This window comes from Carica papaya, chromosome 5 (assembly GCF_054855325.1).
Source record: "Carica papaya isolate Zhongbai chromosome 5, ASM5485532v1, whole genome shotgun sequence".
Taxonomy (NCBI): domain Eukaryota; kingdom Viridiplantae; phylum Streptophyta; class Magnoliopsida; order Brassicales; family Caricaceae; genus Carica; species Carica papaya.
The window spans coordinates 21,827,429-21,855,054 of record NC_142313.1 but is presented as its reverse complement, the minus strand read 5'-3'; the positions used below and the strand labels follow the sequence as shown (position 1 = coordinate 21,855,054).

Below are 27,626 nucleotides of genomic sequence, written 5' to 3'. Positions count from 1 at the left end.
TATACTGAATTAGTAAAAGTTCTATGACCACAGTAGTGCTTCGGTAATATAGCCCCTAATGATCAATCCCGAAGGCTAGCAAAGTACCCATTCATAAGATAGGTCACCAAAGGTCAATAAACAGACATAAAACAATAGGATAATAGGAAAATGGATTTAAGGACTCTTTGTTGGTCAAGTTTTAAGACAGACGTGACTATTTTAACCCTAAGGTCTACCCGAAGAATCTACCCTCAAAGTCTGTTACCCTTTTGTTTTCTTTTAATTATTCTCTTAGTAGATAAAGGAGTGTAAATTTTGTTATCCAACCCATCTGGCTCACTAAAGTCCCTTAACCAAAGACCAAGCCTTCTAAGGCCCATTAACAAAAACTAGTCCCAATAAGACTCATTAACCAAAACTAGGCCCGATAAGGCCTATTAAACAAAACTAGGCCCAATAAGGCCCATTAACAAAAACTAGGACCAATAAGGCTCATTCTCCTTTCAAGGTCCACGGAGGGGACCCTTTTTGACCTTGTCAGCTGGGCAAGGTAGAGGCCAACTACACGACCCTGTCGGTGCACATGTGCACTTGACATAGCCACACAACATGTGGACATACTATACATGGCAGCACGCCCTAAGTAAGGCTGCCCTAGCACTTCAGATGTGTTAATACAGGGCCCCCCTACCCCTCGTGCATGTCATTTATGCAACACAACATGCCAGATTGGGTTCTCTTGATGCTTTAGGGGTGTCTGGTAAAACCTTGATGTTTGTATGCACTTCGCATGTCAAGGGTCCTTTTTTGGCACTTCAATGTGTCAGGATAGATCCTTGCATACCTCTCACACGCCTTGCTTGTGCAACATAGTGTGCAATCATCCGTTCACTTGGCACAGCTGCCCTCACTTGCACTCCCTCGTTTGACACTCTAATATGTGGTGGGGTAAAGGGAAGCTGATAACAAAATAGATATGAGTGCATAAAAATAAACAAATATATATATATGTAGTGGAAAATATGCTCCCTTACAAAAATTTGAGTTTCAAATTTTACATTTGAGACCAAGAGATGGCTGCCAAAATACATATATAAACTAAAGTTTATGGAGAGCCACTTCTTCTATTACAAGAGTGTTTCATCATAGTGTAGACAGATAATGCACTCAAAATCCTCCTAAAGATCTAAGAATATATCCAAACAAGTTTCAATCAGCAACTCAACGAGTGAATCATCACTTCCAATATCATCTAAAGGGGGGACATGGATTGGCATAAGTTCTAGTAAACTCAATAAGGAAAATAGTATTTAAAGTACACTATCAAGATTTTCAAAGGTTATTTATTTTCAAATCATATCATTATCATAGAAACAAGTGACTTATTTCTTGGACTTGTCATAGAACATGTTCATTTGAATTATTGAGAAAACATTTACTTTTCTTTTAAACTAAATTAGAAATATCGGTATCTAATTCACAATATGAAGTAAAGATGGAGTAGTACAACATACAAGAGTCAATGATATTAACAAAAACTAGTTAAACCAACTAAAAGCATGGCAATGTCATGACAGAATAATGAGAAATATTCATTTCAAGAGAAACTACTGAAGCATGGGAAATCAATAAACTATTCTAGCTATGTCGGATAATCAACATATGCCATATTGGAGTTGATAGGAGTTTCCTGAATTCGAAAATTTTGATAATGGTTAGGGTGATAATTTTTTAACATGGAGATGTAGAAGACATCATACACACCGGTGAAATCTTGAGGTAGAGAAAGACAGTATGCCACAGGGCCAACACGTTCAAAAATCTTCATAGGGCTCAACTTCCCTTTTTTCCCAAACCTCATCGCTTCTTTAAAGGGAAAGACTTTAATGAGTACTTGACCGCCAACAGCAAACTCTAAAGGCCTCTTACAATTGTCAGCATAACTCTTCTTGAGAATTTGAGTAGTGAAGAGGTTTTTTCGAATAAGATCCACTTTGTCAATTTTCTCTTGGATGAAGTCCATCCATGTATATTATCTATTCTTGATCTCATTCTAGTAGGTAGGGGATCGCATGGCCTACCATAAAGAGCTTCTAATAGATCCATATAGATGCTAGAGTGGTAATTATTATTATAGGCAAACTCACAGAGAGGGAGGTGCTTACTCCAATCAGTTCTTAAATCCATAATGCAGGCATGCAACATATCTTCTAATGTCTGAATGGTGCATTCCATCTGCCCATAAGTCTAGGATGATGGGCAGTACTGAAATGTAAGTTTATGCCTAGGGCCTCTTGGAAATTATTCCAGAAGTGGGAAGCAAATCGAGGATCTCTATCTGACACAATAAAGGAGGGTACACCATGAAGTCGAACAATTTGGTCAATGTACAAATAGGCTAACTTACTTACAGGGTCAATGATTTTGATGGCAAAGAAATGGGTTGTCTTGGTTAATCTATCCACAATGAGCGAAATTGTATCACAACCATTAGTGGCACTGAATAGACTAATGATGAAGTCCATGGTCACATGTTCCCACTTCCATTCCACAGTGGGAAGGTTATCTAGTAATCCATCGGGTCTCTGATATTCAGCCTTAACCCTCTGATAGGTGAGGCATCAAGAGACGTAATTAACAATGTCCCTCTTTATTCTTAGCCACCAGTACTGACACATCAAATCATGGTATATTTTGGTGCTTCCTAGATGGATAAACAACTTGGATGCATGAGCTACCTAATGAACATCATCCTTGATAGTGAAGGAACCATACATAGTTTTGAAACCGATATAGGCCATCGTCGAACATTCTATAATTAGAAAAATTATTTAAGGTGAACTTGTTGAGGTTTTGTGCGAGTTCAAAATCTATGGACTGGGCTTCCCAAATCTTCATGAAAAGATTTGGTAGGGCTCGGATCTTGGCAAGGTAAGCACCATTACTATAGTGGTTTAAATAGAGAGACCACATGGAATCTATTAACTTCCAATTCGATATGATCATATGGGCTAACAGGACTGATTCCTTCTTACTCATGGCATTTGCGACTACATTACCTTTCCCAAGATGATAAAGGATCCTGTAGTCGTAATCCTTTAACAAACCAATCTAGTGTCTTTGTCTCATATTTAATTCTCTTTGTGAGAACAGATGCTTCAGGCTCTTGTGGTTGATGTAGATCTCAAAGGTTTGGCCATAAAGGTAATGAAGCTAAATCTTCAAGGCATGTATAATGGCCGCCAACTCAAGATCATGAGCAGGGTAGTTGCACTCGTGGACCTTGAGCTGTTGAGAACCATATCCAACTACCCATCTATGCTGCATAAGGACACAACCCAAACCAACATGAGAGACATCACAAAATTCCTGAAACCTTCTTGTGTTGTTGGGGAGGATCAACACTAGAGCAGTGCATAGCTGATGCTTCAATTCCATAAAAGATTCTTCACATTCCTCATCCCAATGGAAGACAACTCCCTTCTTGGTGAGAGAAGTCAAAAGGGCTATAATTTTAAAAAAGCCTTCGATAAAGCATCGATAGTAGCTAGCCAGACCCAAGAAGCTATAAATCTTGGCGACATTGGTTGGCTGGTTCCAACTCACAACTACGTCAACTTTAGAGGGGTCAACGAATACTCTAGCATTAAAACTCTCATGTCCAAGAAAAGATATTTGGTTCAACCAAAAAGAACACTTACTAAACTTGGCATAGAGGTGGTGCTCACAAAGGGTGATCATGACATGGATCAGGTGCTCAGCATGCTCCTCTGGGCTCTTTGAGTACATTAGGATGTCATCAATGAAGGTGATAACGTATTGATCCTGTGTGTGGTAAAAAACTCTATTCATTAAGTCCATAAAGGCTATTGGTGTATTGGTCAGTCCAAAGGGCATAACTCTAAACTCAAATTAGCCATACCTGCAGCGAAAGGCCGTCTTAGGAATGTCTTCTTTCTTTACTCGTAATTGATGGTAGCTAGATTGGAGATCAATCTTCAAAAACACAGAAGCACCCTGCAACTTATTGAACAAATCATCTATGCAGGTCAGAGGGTACTTTCTTTTTATGATCACTTAATTGAGTTCGAGGTAGTCGATACACATGCAAAGGGATCTATCCTTCTTTTTGGTAAACAAGACAGGCGCACCCAAAGGGGCATGACTAGGTTAGATAAATCTTAGTCCATTTAGTTTAGAAAGCTAGTGCTCCAACTCTACAAGTTCTGTACGACTCATGCAATAAAAGGTTTTGAAATTGGCTAAGTGCCTAGAATCAGGTTAATTAGAAACTCTATCTCCCGTTTGGGAGGTAGGCCTAGTAGTTTTTCTGAAAATACATTTGGGAAATTGCATATAACAGGGATTAAAGAAACTGTTGGGTCAAAATCCATGTTCTTGTCCAACAAAAGGTGAGCAAAGTAATGAAAACTTTTAAAAAGAAATCCTCTTAATTTATTTTACATACTTCCTACAAAACAAGACAAGTTTACTGCCTGGGTGAACGTCGTTTTACAATTTTTTTCTCATAATCAATAATTGATCTATATTTTTCTAACCAGTCCATACCTAGGATAATATCAAACCCTAAAAAGTCTAATAATATTAGATATACAATGAGTTCTTTTCTTGAGACTTTTACTTTATAATTTTTATATATATAAAAGGCTTCTAATAGTCTCCAAGAGGGTGTCTCTACAACTAAAATCTTTCTTAGGGGTTTCGGCCTAAGGTTTAATTTACAAGAAAAATTACAAGATATGAAGTAGTGAGAGGCACTTGTATCAATCAAAGCACGTGTAGTACTATTATGAACAGAAAGCATACCTCAAATAATAGTTGGGGTGGTGGGAACATCGGGCTCATCCAGGCGGTAAACACGTCCCTAGGCAACAAGTCTGATGAGGTCCTTGGACCTCTGTGGGCAATCCTTCTCCAAATGCTATGTATTATTGCACTTATAACAATAGTGGTTCAGGCATCGATGAGGTTGGTCATTGTGGTAATGACCATAATGCTAGCAAGGGGGGGAAGTTCGAATAGGATCTCTAGTAGAAGGGGGCAAAGCAGTAGGGGTGAGAACAACACGGGGTCTTTTGTCTAAGTGGTCAAGGCTAGAGTCAGAAAATTTCTACTTCTTTTGCTATTACTACTGACTGCGGAAGTGGGTGGTGTACAGTTGTGGGCTGGGATAGTCTTTGGCTAATTGTACATTCTCCAGCATCTCACCATAGGAATTAGGCTTGGACATGGTGACTCGATTAAAGATATCTAGATGATGACTCTTTAAGAATTTTTAAGCCTTTCGTACATAATATGCTTGAATATAAAAACAATTCGACTCATCTGAATACAGAGGCATACAAAATAGACAAAATCACAATCATATTAAATTAGCTTATCTAAAAGTACTCCTTAAGACATTGAAAGAAATACTAGATTCCTTACGAGAACCTTGATGTTTTCTCCCTCACCATTCTCCTTTCTTTCTCTCTCTCTAAACTTTGTAAAATAGAAGAATAGAAGTGTGAAGAAGAAGGGAAGGGAGAAGACAATTTAGAGAATTTTAGAACCGCTAGACTCGTGCTAAGCGGTGAAATCTAGTGAAGAGAGAGGAGAAAAAGATGATTGGCATGAAAAATGAGGGAGGAGAGCCTCCTCCACCAGCGGTGGTGAACCATGCCCAAGGCAATGGTAATGCATTACCCGAGGTGGCACTGCTCTGGCCGGCACACTGCAGGCTAATCTGCAGGCACACAGGTCTCCTACCGCCTAAGACAGCGACAGTGCACTGCCCGAGGTGGCAGTGCTTCGACCAGCGCACTGCAGGCTAGCCTATAGGTGTAGAGGTCTCCTGTTGCACGTGCAGGGCTTTGGGCACGCTGGGTGTCGTGCACGTTGGCCTACTGCGCGTAGGCCCAAGGCGCATAGGGCCTATCCACGCAGGCCTACTGAACAAACGGCGCGCACAATGTGTAGCCCCTGTCCATGCGCGAGGTGACGCACGGATGGCCTGCCTGTGCGCGACAGGACACGCGCACAGGTCTTGACCCCATGCCGTGCGTGCGGATGGGACATGTGTAACACCCTGCCTATTATTGTGCTAAAATGATTTAGAAACTCTATTCATTAGGGCCTTTGGCCGCCTTAAATTTAAATTAATTTACTCTCTTCCGAGATCCATGATTTTAATTTATTTTTGTTTTTAGTATTTTATTTAATTTATTAATTTTATTATTATTTTATTTTATTTTAAATTATTTTATTTTATTTCAAAAGAAAAATTTAGAAAAAATTTGGAAAATGGCGAAACAGAAGAAAACCTACTTGTGGGAAAAATCTCGTGAGGAAATGGTTGCCCTCATGGTTACTAGGTATCGTGCGCACGCACATGCGCGCACAATGGCCGTGGGCCGTGCGCACAGCCTGCACGTCCTATCCGAGGGGCGTGAGTCGAATTGTTCTAAATTTCAAGCATGTTGTGTAATTTACTTTCACATTATGATTTTGCATGTAACAAATGTAATATGTAGTCCATGATAATAAAAGTAAAATAAAAGAAAAAGAAAAAGAGGAAAGTGGAATGAAGCCTGTATGTCTGAAGTGTATGTGTATTGACATGCATATTGTATCAAATGCCTCGTTAAGCTTTTTATCTCTGAGGAGTATCTGTTTCTCCCTTCCCTATCTAGTTTGGAAAGATGTAAGAGGACCACTCCCAATGGATGACGACATGCCTTTTGACGAGAGTGGTATCACACTATTTGTAGGGGTCACCCATGGCTAAGTAATGTCATGACTATAGACTATATATTAGAACTACTATGGTTGATACAACCGTGGTCATAAATCGTACTATGGTTTGGCCAACCGGAAGTGGGCTTGAGGCGAAAAAATATTCCTGCAGGAAAAATCTCGCGAGAAGGCCAATTGCCCGCGCGGGTGCTGGGCACTCTGCGCACATAGCGGCCGCGAGACGTGCGCATAGTGCGCACGTCCCATTCGTACACACGCACGCATGAGACATGCGCACAGTGCACACGTTGTGACATCGTAGGTACCAATTAAGGCAAATGGGTGTCAGATACAGATTCAGAATAACAAGTGCATGATAATATTTATGCAGTAGAATCAAACCTTAACAAATCCCTTACAGATATATATATATATAATGTTCCAAATACATACATCATTGAGGTCAGAAAGGACCACTTCTTTCACTAGGCTACCGGAATTCATTAGAGTGCGGATATAGACATGAACTCAAACTTGTTTTATTTTTTTCTAAATTTTTATTTTTAATTTAATTTATTTAAATTAAAATCATTTAAAATAAAATAAAATAAAATAAATAAATTAAAATAAAATTTAGCTAAAATTAAATAAATAAAAATCAACTAAAATTACGAATCCTGATAAATGTTAAATAGTGTAAATTAATTAAGTTCAAAGAAGCCAAAGACCCGAATAAAAAGAGTTTTCAAATCATTTTAGCATAGTGATGGATGAGGTATTACAATAATCATGCAAAAAAATCAACATTTATTTCTTTAAAAATCATGTGACAATCATGTAATAAAATCAATATTTATTTCTTTATTTTTAAAAAAATGCATCTTAGTTAGTGCAAGAAAATACTAAATTCCTTACTGATACTGACAATTCTTTGTAAGTTAGTCCGTTAATCACTTCAAAATTTTCTTCTTTTCTCTCTCTAACTTTATCTCTGTAGAATTTTTGTCTTTAACGGTGAAAATGGGTGAGAAAGAATAGTGGAGGAGGTATCTATTTATAAAGAAGGAAGCTGTCGGATTCGTGATAAGTGTCCCAAATTCGTGAGGAGGGAGAAAAATAATGACATCCTCATGATGTCAACAATGTTAATCGATCAAGGGGAGGAATGGCTCCCAAGGTGGCAGTAACAGTAGTGTCGGTGGCAGTGGCAGCATTGGTGGCGACGTCGGTGGGAGGCTGTGACAGTGACAGTAGTGTAGGCATCGGTGGTAGCAGCACGAGCCTCGAGTAGCCACGCACGGTCTAAGTCTGTTGTGCACATGTAGCTAGTCTACACACCAGGATAGCACGCTGACTTGCGAGCAAAGCTTGGCCCCCACAGGCACAGGCTTTTAGAGTTAGTCGCGTTGCACAAACACATGCAGAATTGCGCACCTGATGCGACAGCACTATGTGCAAAATCTGCATGCCTAACATGCGCATCTGTGCGTGGAACTCGTTCATAAACGGTGCGCGGTACGACGCCTAGGTTGATGGGGCACGCACTTCTGCGTGCACGCCTAGTTGGCCTAACGTGCAAGCGCATTGGGTCACGCTCGCGAGGGCTGGGTGTTTTTTCTACGGCAAAATTTTTCCAATTTTTTTCTTTTCTTCTCTTTTAATTTGAAACCTTCAAAAATTTTAAAAGAAAATAAAATATAACTAACATAATAATAATAAAATAAATTTTTATAAATGGCATAAATCTAAAATAAAATAAAACGAATTACTATTACGACAAAAAATTTAATCACCAATGGGCCGATTAAAATGGAGTCTTAATACCACATGAAGACAGAGGCGCGGGCTGTCACAGTGCAAGTCCCATGCCAACTACTTGCTCCACGTTTCCTTCTTTGATTTTTGCCATATGGCTCACATCCAAGGCCCGCTTTTTTACTATTTAAAGCTTCTTCACCTGAAATATGAATCTAGTTGCAGTTACAGTAAGAGATTCTTTAGTATTTTCATCTACATTTCTAAGTGCATTTCTGGTTAAACTAATTTGTGATATTGATGATGTGATGAATTGATTTTTTTGCTTGCTTGGTGATTGTTTGTTTTAATATGAATTTATGGAGGATCATACATGATGAAGGTGCTATATGATGATTTGAAATGCATGTGGGATTGACCATTTATTTTACCCTTGGTAATGGAAAAGAGGTTGTTCTAATGAGTTTCAGCTCTAAAAAAAATCTCGATGGTCAAGTCCGAGTAAAACAACCCTTTGTTTGGATATGTTGTTAAACCCCATCAAGTTCTGGATATGAAACAGTTATGAATACATGATGGATTTGAGTATATGATTGTTATAAGTAAATATTGAATATGAAAGAGAACAAAATAAAAATCTGTTTGACTGTTATTTTTGAAGGGTTTCTATTTCTCTCTCTTTTAAATATAATACGTTGGTGAACCGCTCCCTGTGAATGGTCGACATTTTCCTCTGACGAGAGTTTATTCTTTATATGATATATAGGGCTATAGTGGCAATGGACGACTGTGGTCATAGTTTATACCCAATATAATTATGGAATTGACCAAATATCGTTACAGAATTGGCTCAATATCATTATGGAACTATCCCCAAATAAGAATTTAACTGACCCCAATGGGGATTGATGTGACCCTAGGAGGGCATTCCAGTCCCTCGAGAGGCAACTGTCAAATTACGTGCCAATTCAAAAACAAGGCTTAGGAAAAGCCTGGACGAAGGAAACAGAATCAAGACTCGACAACAAGAGCCAATCGCATTAAGCCCAAAGATCCTGTCTATGCGAACCTAGATCGGGTAAGATGGATCATCGACACCATCAAGATCGAGAAGCTTTATGAGCCACTGAGACGACCGACACAAGGAGGCATCAATGATTATGAGTTGTGGGCTTTTATATTGATCCTAGAAGATGAATATAGTGTGTCTGACACAACACAAAGAGAGGAGGTACTTACGGGCGAGCGACCCGAGTCCCCCGGCCCGCCATCGGCCTGCTAGGCCTAACCCGCAGCCTAGCAAGCCGTGCGCTCGAGAAAAATATGTAGCCCATGCCGCATGCCCTTGCAGATGGCTGACCAAGGCCCATTGGGAAGACCCGAAGATCGGCCCACATTCCATGGCCCGATCTAGCATATCCGTACCTGAGGGAGAAGAAACTGGGTTGAACACACAGCCCAGCAATAGCTGCTGGCCCAGTTGAGGAGAAACCCACGCTTGCTGCGAACTCATGAGGCCTGAAGGTTGCGCGCACGTGCAGACTTCCTTAGCCCATACAATTTAGGTGTGAGTGGTAAGTTTTTGGACTTTTTTCCCATATGGCCCATGTGATCTTTCAGCTCAAAATTTACAAAATTCACATGATAATTATCACCTCATTATTTAATTATTATTATTTCAATTAAGGATTAATTATATAACATTTTAATCTTGGGATTATTCTAAATTATTATTTTATTATATTTTTAATTTTAATTATTTATCTTATTATTTTAATGTGATTTTCACATGTATTTTACATGAAATTCGCATAAGATAAATATTATATTATTTTAATTAATATTTTATTATAATTGTATCTCTTAGAATTATTAAATTAATTTATTTGGGATACAATAATTATTTTATTATGTATTTATCCTTGATTAAGATAGAATTTTTATTTAGGGTATTATTTTATTAATTATCTCAAGATTTTGTACTCATCTAGATTGTCCGTGAAAGGCTATAAATAGGTCTTTTCCATAGGATATAAACACAACCTTTAAGAATAAATTGAGAGAATTCTTGACAGCTTCGCCTTTTCTTCTTTTAGTATTTTTGCTAAAAGTAGGAGTGTTCAGAAATTTTGTTGAGCCAAGGAGCGGGGATCAACTTATTAGTAAGTCTGTAACGCTTTTCATTTCCTTCTTTTATTTTTCTAGTAATTGTTTTTGCATTCTATGACATCACAAGTGCTAATCAAGATAAATTAGTATCACATTCAAAAACAAAAGAACAAGTGCATCATAAAATTTTATGTAGCGGAACTAATTAATATAAATCCCTTATAAATATATATGAGTTCCAATTAAATACATATAATTGAAGCTAAAAGTGGCTATAATTACAAAATATAAACCCAAAAGAAGGTCACTTCTTTCACTATGCTATTAGACTCATCAGAGTGTAGGATCAATTATGCACTCAAGTTTTGTGGATCCACGGGATCTTCATAGACTTCCAGGGATAGGTCAGCCTGCGGTTCCACATTTTCTTCCTCATCTGGGAGAGGCATAGAAAGAGTGAGTTCCATATACTCAGTAAGAAAAATAATATTTAAATAATATTGTAAGGTTTCAAAGGTGAATTATTTTAATAAAAATACTTACCATTTAGCTACTTCGTATACCTATCTTATATTATGAAAGCAATTTATTTATTAGAAAACAGTGCGTTAATATAATCAAACAAACATACATCATGCCAAATAATAGAGAAAATCAAATAAATCATGAAATGCTTAGATTTTTGTGTCATGCTTTACGAAATCGTTACAACTTCCATATCTGAAGGCAGATACAGATTTTCAACTACCCACGTGGAATGACCAGATCAGATACAGATAACAGCAATTTGCTCAGACACAATTCTTTCTGGCCAAACTATGGTACATCTACGATCACGGTCGTACCAACCATAGTGGTCCTATCAGATATCTACAATCACGATAATACTTAGCCAACAGTGACCCCTAACAGATATTCGTGTCCCCACTTTGGTTAAAGGATACGCTGTCATCCACATGGACCGGTCCTATTACGTCTTTTCAGACTAGATGGGGGATGGGAACACAGATAACTCAGTTGGAGATAGGGGAATAGATATCCCTCAAAGATAAAAAGCTTAACAAGACACTTGATGCATTATGCGTGTCAAAGTTAATTCACACTTCGGACCATTCATACTTCATTCCACTTTTTTTTTTATTTTTTCCAGATAACAATACCGAGTTCATATTAATTTTATTACATGTAAAACATTAAGTGTCTATAAATCACATAGCATGCTTGAAAATAAGAACAATTTAGCTTATAAGACCTACAAACACGCAAACATGTAAAACAAGCAAAGTTATAATTATCATAATTTAATAATTTTTCTTTATCTAAGTACTCCTTAAGACATCGAAAGATATTCTAAATTCTTTATCGGAACTTTGATATTTCCTCTTTCATTGTTCTTCTTTTTTTCCCTCTTCCTCTCTTTAAATCACTCTCTTTCTCTTTCTCTCTTTCTAAGTCTTGAAAAATGGAAGAATGGAAGTGCAGAGAAGAGTGGGAAGGGAAGACCTATTTATAGAAACTTAAAACCATTCTATTCATGTCAAGTAGAAAAATTGGGTGAAAAGAGAGAGAAAAAAGATGATCAGCACAAAAAACAAGCGAGGAAGGTCTCCTCTGCGACGGCAGTGCACTGCCTAAGGTGGCAATGGCCCACCAGGCACACTATAGGCTAGCTTGAGGCACGCAGGCCACCTGCCACTTGCACAGGGCCTTGGCACGCTGGGCGCTGCGTGTGCAGGCCTACTATGTGTAGGCCTACTGCACGGATGGCTCACGCACAGTGTGCGGCACCTGTCCATGCACTGGGTGACACATAGATGGCCCGCCTGTGCACGACAAGGCACGCGCAAGGTCTGATCCCACGCTGTGTGTGTGGATGGGATGTGCCCGCTTTGCGCACATCCTGTGTCCGCTATGCGAGCATGCACTGACGCACAATGCGCAAGCGTCCAGTCCGGGCTGCTCCCCGAGGGATTTTCTTCCCATTTCACCGTTTTTCCTGAATTTTCCAATTTTTATTAAAATAAAATAGATAATATAAATGTAACCAATTTCAAATTAATTAAAAATAATTAAATAAAATAGTATAAATAATATCAAAATAATAAAAAAATTAGCAAGATTCACATTTTACGGTAAATAATATGCAGAATAAATTAAATGAGTTCAATGTAACTTAAAGACCCGAATAAATAGGGTGTTTCAAATTAGTTAAGCACAACGACGAGCGAGGTGCTACACATTCCTTTTAGGATTGTAGACTCAATTAGAGTGAGGGGTTATTCTAGTAGTTATAGTTTCAGTATTGCATATGTTGAGTGGCTTTCAGGGGTAGATTTGTCCTCCCATACCCTCTCGCGTCAGGATTGAATTGATTTGGTCATTCACAGTGATAGTTGAGGATCCCCTCTGCCCTCACTAGATATATATTGGTACAGCTTCATAGTGGTAAAAGACTTAATAAAACACAAATATGATTGAGAATAATTGTTTAGAAACTCTATGCATATTTTGTATGGTGGTTTTTTCTAAATTATCCTGTTCTTATTGTAATTTTAGTTTGTTCAACTAGTTTCTATTGTAATGCTTGTTTATGACTGGCTCTATATTTTCTTTGCCTTTACTATCCAATATGTTAATAATGTTAATTTATTTTCATAAGTAAAATAATGATTATTTTTAAGTATTTGAAATGAGCTCGTCCTATGGAGATTTTTTAGGTAAGTTATTCAATTAAGAAAAGATGGTTCTTCTTAAAGGTTAATTACTTTTTAAACCTTATTAGTATAGTTTAAATAGTATTTTTCTTACCGATTTTACATAGAACTCACCTTTACTTCATGCCCCGAGATGATAGAAGTGATGACTTGTTCACTAAATTACCTCTTGATGCTTGTTTAGATTCATTTTTGGATCCTTAGGATGGTTACGAGTGCTTTATTTTGTCTGCACTCTAATGATAGTTGTTTGTAACAATTTAAAAGAATTTCATTTTATATATTCATACTTTGATTGCCAACTTTGGCCTCAAGTGCAAAGTAAAACCTTGATTTTATGTAAGGGGTTTCTATTTTCCGCTGCAATGTTAAACTAGTTATTAGCACTCGTATCTATTTCATTACTAGGCTCCTTTTTACCCTATTAGGTATCTAGGATGTTATAGGAAGAGATGAGAAAATGAGCAGTTATTGGGTGCAACAACAAAAGAAATATTCGGCTCATAAATCCTGATGCAAGGAAAAGTCCAAAGGATGGTGTGGGTGTGGATTCCCATAGCCTACACATGTGTAGGCCTCTATCTGTGCGACATGTGGTTCGCAAACGTATTGGCACCCAACCCGCACAGTCCAACACCATGGACACCTGAGTAGCAGCAGCCACCTGCACCTCAGCATGTGCCCAAGTACGCAGGGCACAAGCAGAATGCACAACCCATGGGCTTGCATGGGCAAGCCGCCCCACTCGCACCCCGCCCGGTGTCATGTGCACTAGGAATGTGTGGCATGCGTGCAGCAATGTGCACTTACACCTAACCCCATGAGGCGCGCATGACCCAAGTACGGACAACAGGCCCGTGCGGCTTAACCAGCCCAACCGCGCGACCTGCGTCCTAGCTTGTAAGGCCCACTGCCCGACCAGCACGCGATCTGGCCCACCCGTGAGGCTCCTTCCTCTTAGTCCTTTTTGGACTCTAAAATCCCATTTTTCCTATTTCTATAAGGTGGCTAAGTTTCCCAATTTTCTATGTGCAAAGTATGCTAAATTTAAAGGAGGAATTCTACTCAAGGTTGAAGAGAAGATATCCTAGAAGAATTAGGAAAAGGAGACTATTATTTAATATTATTTTACTAATATTTTAATGAAAAATTTATCCATAGAATTATTTAATTAATTAAATTAGGATAAAGATAAAGAATTTATTATTTAAGTATATTATTTTTCTAATAAAATTAGAAATTAGACTATGGATAGGAATCCTAAATCCTATTTCATGTAAAAATTCTAGTTAAGAACCTATGTGACCTCCCAGGTGCCAATTAACGCAAATGGGTGTCAGATACAAATTTAGAATAACGAATGCATGATAATATTTATGCAGCGAAATCAAACCTTAACAAATCTCTTACAAATATAATGTTCAAAATATATACATCACTGAGGCCAGAAGTGGCAACAAAATACAAAACATAAGGGCCACTTCTTTCACTATACTACTGGAATTCATCAGAGTGCAAGAACAATCATGCACTCAGACTTGTGGATCTACAGGATTCTTATAGACTTCCAAGGATAGGTCTGCCTGCAGTTCCTCATTTTCTTCCTCATCGATGGGGGTTGGAAAGAGTGAGTTGCATTTGCTCAGTAACGAAAATAATATTAAATTAACATCGTAAGATTTCAAAATTTTCTTATTTCATCTCACTGTCTAGCTTCCTTGTTGACTTAACTCATCATTAAAAAAAGAAACCATTTATTTAAATATCAAAATAATACTTTAACACAGAAAATCAAATATACACATATCATGCCAAATAATAGAAAAAATCAAATAAATCATGAAATGCATAGATATTTCGTGTCGTGTTTTACGAAGTCGTTACAAACTTCCATCTCTGAGGGCAGATACAGATTTTCAACTACCCAAGTAGAATGACCAGATCAGATATAGATACGACAATTTGCTTAGACCCACTTCCGGCTGGCCAAACCATGGTACAATCTATGACCACGGTCTTACCAACCATAACGGTCCTAACATATATCTATAGCCATGACATTATTTAGTTACGAGTGGCCCCTACAGATATTTCGATATCACTTTCTTCAGAGGGGACACTATCATCCACTAGGAGTAGTCCTCTTACGTTTTTTCAGACTAAATAGGTTAGGGGCAAACAAATACCCCTCAGAGATAAAAAGCCTAATGAGACACTTGATGCAATATGCATGTCAATGCAGACATACTTTAGACAACACAAGCTTTATTCTAATTTTTTCTTTTTCTTTCTTTTATTATTATGGACTACATTTTATATTTATTATATGCAAATTCGTCAAGTGTCAGTAATTCACATAGCATGCTTGAAAATCAGAACAATTCGACTCATTTGAACACAGATGCATGTAAAACAGACAAAATAACAATCATATCAAATTTGCTTATCTAAAAATACTCCTTAAGATGTCAAAAGTAATATTAGATTCCTTACTAAAACTTTGATATTTTCTTCTTTAATGTTTCCTTTCCTTCTCTTCTTCTCTCACTATTTTATTGTCTCTCTTTCTCTCTCTTTCTCTCTCTTTAGATCTTGAAACCTGGAAGAAATGGAAGTGTGAAGAGGAAGGGAAGGGAAGAAAAATTTATAAAATTTTAGAACCATTAGATTCACGCCAAGTGGCAAAATCCAGTGAAGAGAGAGGACAAAAAGATTTTTTCCACGAATAGGTTTTCTCCCATTTGGTCGTTTTTCTGATTTTTTTCTAAATTTTTCCTTTGAAATGAACTAAAATAAAATAAAATATTTTAAAATAAAAATAAACTTAATGAAATAAATAAAAATAAAAATAGATCAAAATTAAAAATCTCAAAAATTATTAAACAACATAAATTAACTTAAGTTTAAAGCAACCAAAGGCCCAAATAAATAGAGTTTTCTATTCATTTTAGCACAATGATAGGCAGGGTGTTATAGCCTATATAAAGGTCTTAGCTCAAGCATTGTAAAAATCATCTTGAGAATTAATAATGTTTAAGCTTTGAGCCTTTGTTAGCTTTTTGTTAAATCTTCTCTTCAAGTTCTTCCAAGGTTGTCTTCTCTTCAAGGAGTTGGGATCTACTTACCGCGTAAGTTGTGGTGCGTTCTTTTTCTTGTTTTTATTTTCCTAATTTTTGTTATTACTTTCTTAATTTTTAGGATAGTAATTTTAATTAGAGGGAGGAGTTTTATTTAGGTTGTTTGAGTTTTGGTATTGCATGCGAATGAGTTGACGTAGTCTTGAGCCTTTGTTAGCTTTGTGCTAAATCTTCTCTTCAAAGAGTTGGGATCGACTTATCAGGTAAGTTGTGGTGCTTTCTTTTCCTTATTTTTGTTTCTCTAGTTTTTCTTATTACTTTCTTAATTTTTAGGATAGTAATTTTAATTAGAGGGAGGGGTTTTATTTAGATTGTTTGAGTTTTGGTATTGCATGCGAATGGGTTGACGTTCTGGGAGTCAAAATGATCATTCCCATACCCTCTCGTGTCATGTCTCTCTTGAATGGATTACATCTAGAAAACTGTTGACAAGGTTGCTGTCGTCCGAAAGAACCTCATCACTAACCATAGTTGTTAGAAGAGTTATGCTGATAATAGAAGAAGAGCTTTGGAATTTACTATTGGTAACCATGTTTTCCTGAAGATCTTTCCATATAAGGGAAGGATGTGATTTGGAAAGAGAGGAGAGTTGAGTCCTCATTTGGTTGGGCCTTTTGAGATTTTGGAACATGTAGATGCCATAGCATACCACCTTGCATTGCCTTCAGAATTTTTTGACCTACATGACGTTTTCCATATCTCCATGCTCAGAAGGTATTACCACGATCCTTTTTACCTCATCCCGCATAAGCAAACTCTTGTCCATTCGGACATGGCTTATGCAGAGTACCCTACTGAGATCATTGATTGGATGGAGAAGGATCTACACAACAAGAGGCTCCTATGGTTAAGGTGTTATGACAGCATCACACTCTAGACGAAGCGACTAGGGAATTGAAAGATGAAACGCGTGATAAGTATCTCAAGTTATTTTAAACTTTTTTCAAATTTGGAGGACCAAATTTTTTGTAAAGTGGGGAGGATGTAACACTCCATAACCTTTGTGTCTGAATGGTGTTTTAAACTCTATATTTTCCAGGTGTTACGACCTTTAACTTAATTTCTATTGGATATTAAAATTTATGTCGCTTGTGTATTTTTAATTTTTAATATTTCGCTTTATTGAAATTATAGATTTTATTTTTTTTATTTTTATTTTTATATTTTTGTCAAAAACTATTTTTAATTCTTTAAAAGGAAAAGAAAACAAAATTTGAAAGATTAAAAAAGACGAAAAAAAATCATGCAAATAACATAAACGACTCGCGAGCCCCCACTCCCGCTCGGTCACGAGGTAGACCGTGCGCGAGCCAGTGTACATGTCATGTGACATGCTTTACGCAAGGTCACATCGTGTGGGCCAGTGCACGGTCACATCGCACAGTCACATTGCACACCTGCACACAGCCCACACACTGCTATTGCCAACCCGCACGTGAGAGCGAACATCTCGTCGGACTACGTGCAGTCAGCTATTGCATTGTCGTAGCCACCTGTCGCGTCACCCCCATCGGTTGCCATCATCAACTGCTCCCCCTCTGTGTGCTGCCATGTGGCAGCCATGCACCCCGCCACATGGCAAACATGCATTTTGCCTCCCATAGCTATTTAAAGCCCTTCCACTTCCTCTTTTCTCCAATTCCTTCTATTTTTTTCTCTTCTTCACTTAACCAAAGACTTAGAGAAGGAATTTAGAGAGAGAAAGCTTAAAAGAGAGGGAAAGTCTTGAATTTTCACACGATAATTCTCCTTCCTTCCTCTTTGGTTTTCTTTTCATATTACATCTTAAAACTGGCACACTCTTAGGCTCTTTATTCACTTTAATTTTAGAAAACTACTTAATGACAGGACTCTATCAAATGGCCTTCCTTTCTCCTCCCTAAAAGAAACCAACTCGAAATAGCTTAAGATTTTCGATAAGGGATTTCTTGAGTATTTTCTCATGCATTCCTAAGTTATTTTCTAGATAATTTAACTTAAAATTTTGAATGACCTTGATACAAGAATTGAAAATGTGATTCTTTTGTTATTATTATAAATATAAACGTGAATTAAGATGTGTGATTGATGCAATGCATGATGAATTAAAATATGCGCGGGTTTGGCCCTTTTCCTTACCTTTAGTGATAGTAGAGAGGGTCATTCTATTGAGTCTTGGCTTGAGAGGATGTCCCAATGACCATGCCTAAGTAAAATAGGCCTTTGTGTTGAAATATGTTATTAGACCCCCACCGAGTCCTAAATGTGTGATGATTATAAACGAAAATCAATAACAAAAGTGAAAATAATGGAAAATATGTTTGACCATTATCTCTGATAGGTTTTTTGCTTCTGTATATAACTTGTGTTTAATATGTTGATGAACCACTCTCTATGAATGAGATTAGATTTTCCTCTGACGAGATTGGATTCGTGGTATGATCTGTAGGGGCCACAATGGCAAAGTGTGGTCGTGGTAATTAGTTTATGTCTAAAATGACAAATATGAAAATGAATATGTTGCCATTCATAATGGTTGTTTACCCTTAGTTGATATAAGTTAGAATTGCTTTGCATGAAGTTCTGTAATAGATGTTAATGAAACTTATCCATCTGATAACATGGCTATAATAGTTATTTAATATTTTATGTTGTAGTGATATGTTTCTCTCTATTTTATTTTAATATTATTATGCTTTTAGTTAGTTCAACTAGTTTCAATTACACTGCCTGGTTGTGTCTTGACTATCTTACTTTATACTTTGCCTTTATGTCATATTATGATATCAATATTTAAAAAAGAGTTTTAAAACAAAGATAAAGGTTTTCTTAATATTTTGAACAAGTCCACTATGTGACAAGACATAAAAGTAAGTCACTCATTTAAGTAAAGGTATTTTATTCTAAAGTTTAATAACCTTTATAAACCATAGTAGTGTAAGTTTAAATACTATTTCCCTTAATGAGTTATTTGGAACTCACTCCAATTCATGTCCCCTTCCCTAGATGATGGAAGTGATGATTCTCTCACTGAATTGTCCTTTAAAGCCTATTTTGATCCATTCATGGATCTTTAGGAAGATTATAAGTGCTTTATCTGTCACACTTTGATGAAATCAACTTGTAATGAAAGAAGTGGCTCTCCATAACTTTTGTCTATTTATGTATCTTGGAGGCCATCTTGTTAGCCTTAATTGATGAAATTCAAAACTAAAATTTTGTTGTAAGGAATTTATTTTTTCCACTACATATATTTTTCTCATTACAATTGCATCTATTCTATTATCAAGCTCCTTTTTACCCCACCAGGCATCTGAAATGTCACAGAAACAATACTATTAGGCTTGAATGGGTCAAGGTCAAACAATTCGAATAAACCTCCCTATACCACAAGACTACAAGGCTCTTCTTACCATAAATTTCTTGCCTTACCTATCTTCCTATCACATAAAGACTTTTTTTCTTTTTCCCCCTCTCCCTAGACTTTACTGGGCCCAATTTACTAGTCTTTAGTGTCTCTTGACTATCCTTTGTCTTCTCTCTCTCTCTAAGTATTCCTTAAAAGCCCTTTTTACTTTTATTTGATCCTCATGCACCACTTGTGGTGAGATACCGAGAGAGGTGTGAGGACATGGGTGAGGTCGTCTTTTTGCAATGAATAATGGTTGGATTAACCATAGTGTTAGACTTACATATCAAATTGCCAAGCCCTACAAGTATCACATGATTGATGTACATAAGTACAATATCACAACATATCTCATTTTTTTATATTTACCAATGGAGAAGGGTATCATGACCTGCTTCGTTACTTTCACTTCACCATAGTCGTTCAACAACTATAACCGACAGGGGTTAGGATGGACAATGCATGTAGTCCTAATTTTTCTACGAGTAGGGTGCTTGCTACATTGGTGCAACCATCTCTATCGATAATCAGACTATGCACTTCGTCATTGACAAGACATTGGGTTTGAAATATCTTCTCCCATTGTTCATGGTCCTCATCCTTGGTCTATAAGTTGAGGCTCTCCATAAGGCAAGGATATTACTCCAGCCACGAATTCTTGTAATAATTTAAGACATATCAAAGTACCTATAAGAAAATGGTTAGTGAAAATAATTAACGTTCCCTCACCTTCGCTCGTGTTTACCTTGCAGTCTCTCAATCTATCGTTTCTTCTGTCTAGTTGAGCATTTAGAATAGGAATCACTTAAATCAGAGTCTACACATTAGTGTTTACGACACAACAAAAAATCCCAAAGGAATCTTATTTTGTATTAAAGCTCAGAAATACGCACATAGAAGGAATAATATGCTTCTACTTATATAGATCACGAGGAATGACATTGCGGACTGATCCGTAGATATCCAAAATACCTCGATGGATATAATCGAAAAGTGTATCTAAATATACTATCCCTAATTTTGGCTATGCTTTACAACCAGTCAAGTTTCTACATGTAATGTTGATACAAGATTAGAAAATGCAATTTAAAATTAAACGTGAATGATGTAACGAAATAAAAACAAAAGTTTTCGCTCGCACCTGTTAGGTGATATACTCTGCCTTTGATTCTTTAAAAGTTTTCCAATCACCCACTCAGGCGGCTATTCTATTTTTATCATGCCAAAATGTAAAACAGCATGTCAATTGCTTTATGAGGTACAATTGAGATATTGTTTTTAGATTTTGGATTTTTTTAAATGGTGGAATAAACACGAAATAACTTTAAATGAACGGATATAATGGATTCAAGCAATACGCAAAATGAATTAACAATCAAAATAAATTCTGAATGCTAATTTATGAATGAGTATGCTAAAATAATAAAGATAATGAGCTTTCTAGGAGTTTAAGCTCTGATACCATCTAACGTGGAAGGGTATGGGAAGGATCGAATCAACTCTTATAACCGCCATCAATGCATGCAATATAAAAATTAACCATCAAAATTACCCTTCTCTACTTAAATCTACAACACCTAAAGGCATGCAAAAACAAGAACTAGGGGATTAAAAATAAGGAAAAGAAAGACATCATGGACTTACCCAATAATTCGATCACTGCTCCGTGGCTCAACAAGACTTATGAAAGCTCCTTACCTTTTAAAGAACTTGAAGATGCTAAATAAATTAGCAAAGCTAATTCTTGAAGAAAACAAAAGTTTTGAATTTTATTCTTCTCAATGTGTGTTTACAACCTATAGGCAAAGGCCATTATATAGGCTTTTCTGGGATAATTCTATATTGTTACAAATACTTAAAAAAATATTAAAATAATATTTTAAATAAAATTCTATCTTAATTTAGGATAATTACATAATAAAATATTATTGTATCCCAATTTAAATAAAAGAAAATTACTTAGTTAATCCTAAGGGATAGAACTTACAATAGAATAATAACAAAACTAATGTTAAAAAAGGTAAGATTTTATCCCATGTGTCTTCCATGTAAAACACATGGAAAATTTGAAGAAAATGAGTCCAAGAATACCTCAAGGAGCAGCTGGCCGAACCCAGGTACAGGGGTCAATCCTCTGGGGCATGCGGGTCGACCTAGGTAGGAGATACGGGCGCCAAGCGCCCGTGCAGGTTACAAAAGCGGGGCTACTATTGGGCTACAGCACGAGTTGGGCACGCATTCAGCCTACTAGGCCTGAATAATGGTAGAGTAGTTGCTTATGGTTTCAAGCAGCTAAAGCTTTATGACATCAATTACTCTACCCATGAGCTTGAGCATGCAACTATTGTTTTTGTCCTGAAGATCTAGCGATATTATCTTTATGGTGAGACAAATGAGATCTTTATGGACCATAAGAACCTGAAGTATCTCTTCACTCTAAAGGAATTGAATATGAGGCAAAGACGATGGTTGGACCTACTAAAAGACTATTATTATAAAATCTCCTACCACCCTAGAAAAGGAAATGTTATAGCTTATGCCCTCAATAGGAAAGGTACATGTTTTGTTGCCTAACTAATGATCTCTAAGTTGTAATTACTTAATTCTATTTAGAATTTGTCTTTAGATACTTTAGATAATGGCGCCTAAATTACTCAATTTGCACATTCAGCCTTCTTTCATTCACATAATTAAGGATGCTTAATCCGGAGATCCCCACATTTTGAAACAAAAGAAAAAGATTTCTCACGATGCCAAGACTAATATTAGGGTTTTTGATGATTCCATTCTTTGATTAAGAGACTATTTATGGGTATTAAATGACTCATATCTGAGGAAGAAATTTTGCGGGAGGCTCACTCCTCTAGGTTATCTATTTATCTTGGTACCATCAAGATGTATCACAATTTGAAATCTCACTTTTGTTGGTCAGGTATGAAGTGAAATATCTTGGACTTCATCTTCATATGCCATACTTGCCAATAGGTTAAAGCTGAGTACCAATGGCCTAGTGGGTTGCTTCAACCCCTTCCTATTCGAGAATGACAATATGACATGTGACTTTGGACTTTGTCACAGGTCCACCCTGGACTAGTTAGGGACATAATGCTTTATGGGATATTATTGAGAGGAAATCAAGTTAGCTCATTTCTTAGCTATGAAGACTACCGATTCTCTTAGTCGATTAGCAAAGCTATATGTGCGGGACATTGTTTGCCTACACGATATCCCAATTTCTATAATGTTTGATAGGGACTCACGATTTCCTCTATATTCAGTTTAGCTTTCAAGACGCTCTTGCTACCAGCATTTCCTTCAATACTGTTTTCCATCCACAAACTGATGAAAAGCCTAAAAGGACTATTTAGACCTTAGAGGACATGCTGAGAGCTTGTATGTTATATTTTGGAGGTAACTAGCACAAACACTTGCCATTAGCAGAGTTTGCCTATAACAACAACTTTCTTTCTAGCATAGGGATCGCCCCTAATAAGGAATTGTATGGTAAATCATGTTATTTTTCTTTCCATTGAGACGAAGTTGGAAAGAAACATCTATTAAGACCTGACTTCGTCCAAGAGACCATCGATAAGATTTCTGTCACCTGGCAGAATCTTCTTATTGTCCAGAATGGATAGAAGAGTTATGCTAACAACAGGATAAAGGACCTAGAATTTGCAATGGGTGATCACGTATTTTTGAAAGTATCCCCTGTCAAAGGAATTATAAGGTTTAGAAAAAATGAGAAACTGAGCCCTAGATTCATTAGACCATTTGAGATCTTTGAGTGAATTGGTACTATAACATACCACCTTGCCCTTACACCTCAATTTTTGGGCATCCATGATGTTTTCCCTATCTCTATACTCTGGAAATATTTTTGTGATACGACAATATGATTTCTTACAAGCCACTTGCACTACAACCTAATTTGTCATACGAGGAATATCCAGTCCGAATCCTCAACTAATTGGTCAAAGTACTCCACTCTAGAAAGATCCCCGTGGTTAAAGTACTCTTCTAACACCATTCTGCTCAAGAAATAACTTAGAAAATTGAGAGCGATATGAGAGATGAATTTTGGGTTATTTAGGTAATTTTTAAAATTTGAATATAATTTTTTTAAGGGGAGGGAGAATGTAATAACCACTTATAAACTGTACTATCTTATCAATAAAATTTTTTATTTCTTCATGTACTTTTATCTTGCAAATTAATTAATTTTAGGTGTATTTTAAATATAGCAGAACATATTTTAAAATTTCAAATTCCCCTAAGAAAATCCCTTAGGTAACCCGCGAGATTTAAAGGAATGCCTTAACCTGCAGCTCACTTTTCATTTCTTTAGGATAATTGGCCTTGGGAAGAGGGGAATTTTCCCTCAACCCGCAAGCTATTTAGGTGGCCCTTGGCCATAAAAATGAGGGAAAACACTTATCCCCAACCCGGGGGCATACAGGCCTCCACTGCATGCCATGCCTACGAATAACAACCTACAAATAGAGCCCACGAGCATATTGTGATATCTCAAATGCTAATTAAGGCAAATGGGTGTTAGATACAGATTCAGAATAATGAGTACATAATAAAATTTTATGCAATAAAATAATTAATATAAATTCCTTAAAAATATATATATGAGTTCCAATTATATACATATAATTGAGGCCTGAAGTGGCTATAAAATACAAAAATAAAAATAAAAGAAGGCCACTTATTTCACTATGCTATTGGACTCATCAGAGTGCGGAAACAATTATGCACTCAAATTTTGTGAATCCACAGGATTCTCACAGACTTTCAATGGTAGGTCAGCCTACGGTACCTCATTTTTTTCCCCATCTAGGGGAGGGAGAAGATGGAAAGAGTGAATTCCATATGCTCAGTAAGAAAAATATTATTAAATTAACATCTTAAGATTTTAAAGGTGAATTATTTTAACTTAAAAGTTTACCATTTGGCCACCTTGCAAACCGATCTTACATTATAAAAATAATTTATTTATTAAGAAAACAGTACATTAATATGAATAAATCAAGCATACATCATGCCAAATAATAGAGAAAATTAAATAAATCATTAAATGCTTAGATTTTTATGTCATGCTTCATAAAGTCGTTACAACTTCCATCTCTGAATGAAGATATAGATTTCTAGCTATCCAAGTAGAATAACCAGATCAGATACAGATACGAAAATTTGCTCAAGCCCATTTCCACTAGCCAAATCATGCTACAAACTATGATCACGATTGTACCAACTATAGTTGCTCTATCAAATATCTACAATCAAGACAGTACTTAGCCAAGAGTGACACCTAACATATATTCGTATTTCCACTCTCATTAGAGGGTACACCGTCATCCATTAGGAACAGTCCTCTTATGTTATTCCATACCAGATGGGGAAGGGAAAAATAGATACCCCAAAGGGCTAGGGTAACGATACCTCTTAGAGATAAAAAGCCGAATGAGACACTTGATGCAACATGCATATCAATAAAAATATACATTTCGGACCATTCGAGCTTCATTCTACTTTTTTCTTTTCTTTTTCTTTTTATTTTTTACTTTTACCAGGCAATAATTCTAACTTGATATTATATTTTATTACATGTAAATCATCAAGTGTCTATAATTCACACAGCATGCTTGAAAACAAGAACAATTCGACTTATCTGAACTATAAACATAAAGGCATACAAGCAGGCAAAATCACAATCGTCATGTTTAATAATTTTATTTTATCTAAAAATATCCCTTAAGACATCGAGAGAAATACTAAATTCTTTACGAAACCATGATGTTTTGTTCTTCACCGTTCCTTTTTTTTCCTCCTCTCACTAGATTACTCTCTCTTTCCTTTTCTCTCTCAAAGTCTAGAAAAATGGAAAAATGAAAGTGTGGAGAAGAATCTGGTGAGAAGGCCTATTTATAGAATTTAGGAACCATCATATTCGTACCAAGTTGCAAAATTCGGTGAAGAGAGAGGATAAAAAGATGCTCGACACGAAAAATAAGGGAGGAGGGTCTCCTCCACCGGTGGTGGTGACACGCCACCCAAGGCAATGACGGTCCACTACAGGCTAGCCTGCAGGCACACAGGCCTCCTGCATCGCGCGCAGGGCCTTGGCACGCAAGGCGCTTCACATGTAGGCCCTAAGCGTGCATGCCCTATCCGTGCAAGGCCTATCCACGCTGGTGTGGTACGCTAACGATGTGCGTACAGTGTGCGGTGCCTGTACACGCATCAGGTGATGCACGGATGGCCCACCTGCACGTGACAAGATGCGTACAGGACCTATCCCCGAGCCATGCGCGCGGAGGGGACGTGCACGCGGTGAGCACATCCCGTATGGGGGTGCGTGTTGATGGGACATGCGCGGTGTGCGCACATCCCATGTGTGCGTGTGTGGATGGGACATCCCACAGTTGTTGTGTGTGCGTGCATGCACAGTGCGCGACATCTACACAAGTAGCTCTGCTTCCCCGCAGGATTTCTTCCCGTTTTGCTATTTTTTCGATTTTATAAAATTAAATTAAATAAAGTTAAATGCAAATTAAATAATAAAAATTAATAAAATTAAATTGAAGCAAAATAATTAAAAATCAGCCAAATTTACGAATTACGGTAAATAATACGTGGTGTAATTTAAATGAGTTTAATACAGCCAAAGGTCCCAACAATTATGGTTTTATAAATTAATTAAGCACAACAATCGGCAGGGTGTGATATCTCCCCCACCTTAAAAAATTTGGTCCATAAATTTCTCTTGAATAGGTTCGGATACTTCTTCCCCATCTTGCTCTCTAACTCCCACATGGTTTCCTCCAGGGTATGATGCTGCCATCGCACTTTCACTGTGAGAATCATCTTGTTACGCAAGACCTCATTGGTTCACCCAAGAATCTCCAGGGAAACCTCCTCATAAGTCATGTCGGCTTGTACCTGCACCTCATCGTGAGGAATAATATGAGAAGGATCAGAGTGGTACCTCTTAAGCATCAAGACGTGAAGGACGTCATCTAGATCCATAAATTCTCATGATAGAGCAAGGTGGTATGCCATGGGTCCAATGCACTCAATGATCCAAAAAGATCCTACATAATTAGGGCTCAACTTCCCTCTCTTCCCGAACTGTATCTTTCCCCTATAGGAGAAAACCTTAAGGAAGACTTGATCTCCCACGGCAAACTCCAAGGGTCACCTACGATTGTTAAAGTAACTTTTTTAATAGCTCTGGGCAGTGGTCAAGTTCTTGCAGATGATTGTGACCTTCTCAATGGTCTCTTGAACTAAGTCCGATCCTAAATGGCACTAGTTTTTGACTTCACTCCAACAAGTAGGAGAACGGTAAGGCCTTCCATATAGTGCTTCATACAGGGCCATAATAATGTTGGAATAATAACTATTATTGTAAGTAAATTCACAAAGAGGAAGATACTCATACCAGTTATCACTAAATTGAGGGCACAAGCACACAACATGTCTTTCAATGTTTAGATCGTACGTTCTGACTGACTATCCGTTTGGGAATGATAAGTGATACTGAAATACAACTAAAATCTCAGAGCTTCCTAGAAGTTACCCCAAAAGTGAAAAGTAAATTGGGGATCGCGATCGGATATAATGGATGAGGGAACACCATGAAGTCGAACAATCTCATCAACATATAGGCTGGCTAACTTGCTAGTGGAGTCAGTGGTTTTGATGGGCAGAAAATGGGCAGTCTTGGTCAGTTTGTCCACGATGACCCAGATAGCGTTTCGACCAGGACAAGTCCTAGATAATCTTGTAACAAAATTT

General features: G+C 37.2%; 1 protein-coding gene and 1 long non-coding RNA gene across 4 annotated transcripts in view; both read right to left on the bottom strand.

Moving 5' to 3' along the window:
- Positions 1-1,624: 1,624 nt before the first annotated feature.
- Positions 1,625-2,005, bottom strand: LOC148255896 (uncharacterized). Its single transcript, XM_088220517.1, has one exon. The coding sequence runs from the start codon at positions 2,003-2,005 to the stop codon at positions 1,625-1,627; it is 381 nt and encodes a 126-aa protein (XP_088076643.1).
- An 8,734-nt stretch (positions 2,006-10,739) lies between these two features.
- Positions 10,740-27,626, bottom strand: part of LOC110818666 (uncharacterized) — a 28,880-nt gene continuing 11,993 nt past the window's right edge. For 2 of the 3 annotated variants that reach the window (XR_015819096.1, XR_015819100.1), the window contains one exon: positions 10,740-11,017. This is a non-coding gene — a long non-coding RNA (uncharacterized LOC110818666). Of the gene's footprint in view, positions 11,018-20,961; positions 21,029-27,626 lie in introns of all 3 variants that reach the window. The other variant, XR_015819099.1, reaches the window with a different exon arrangement.

What these genes read in the sequence shown, in the direction of transcription:
- LOC148255896 (XM_088220517.1), bottom strand. Translation starts at nt 2,005, where the DNA reads ATGGACTTCATCCAAGAGAAAATTGACAAAGTGGATCTTATTCGAAAA.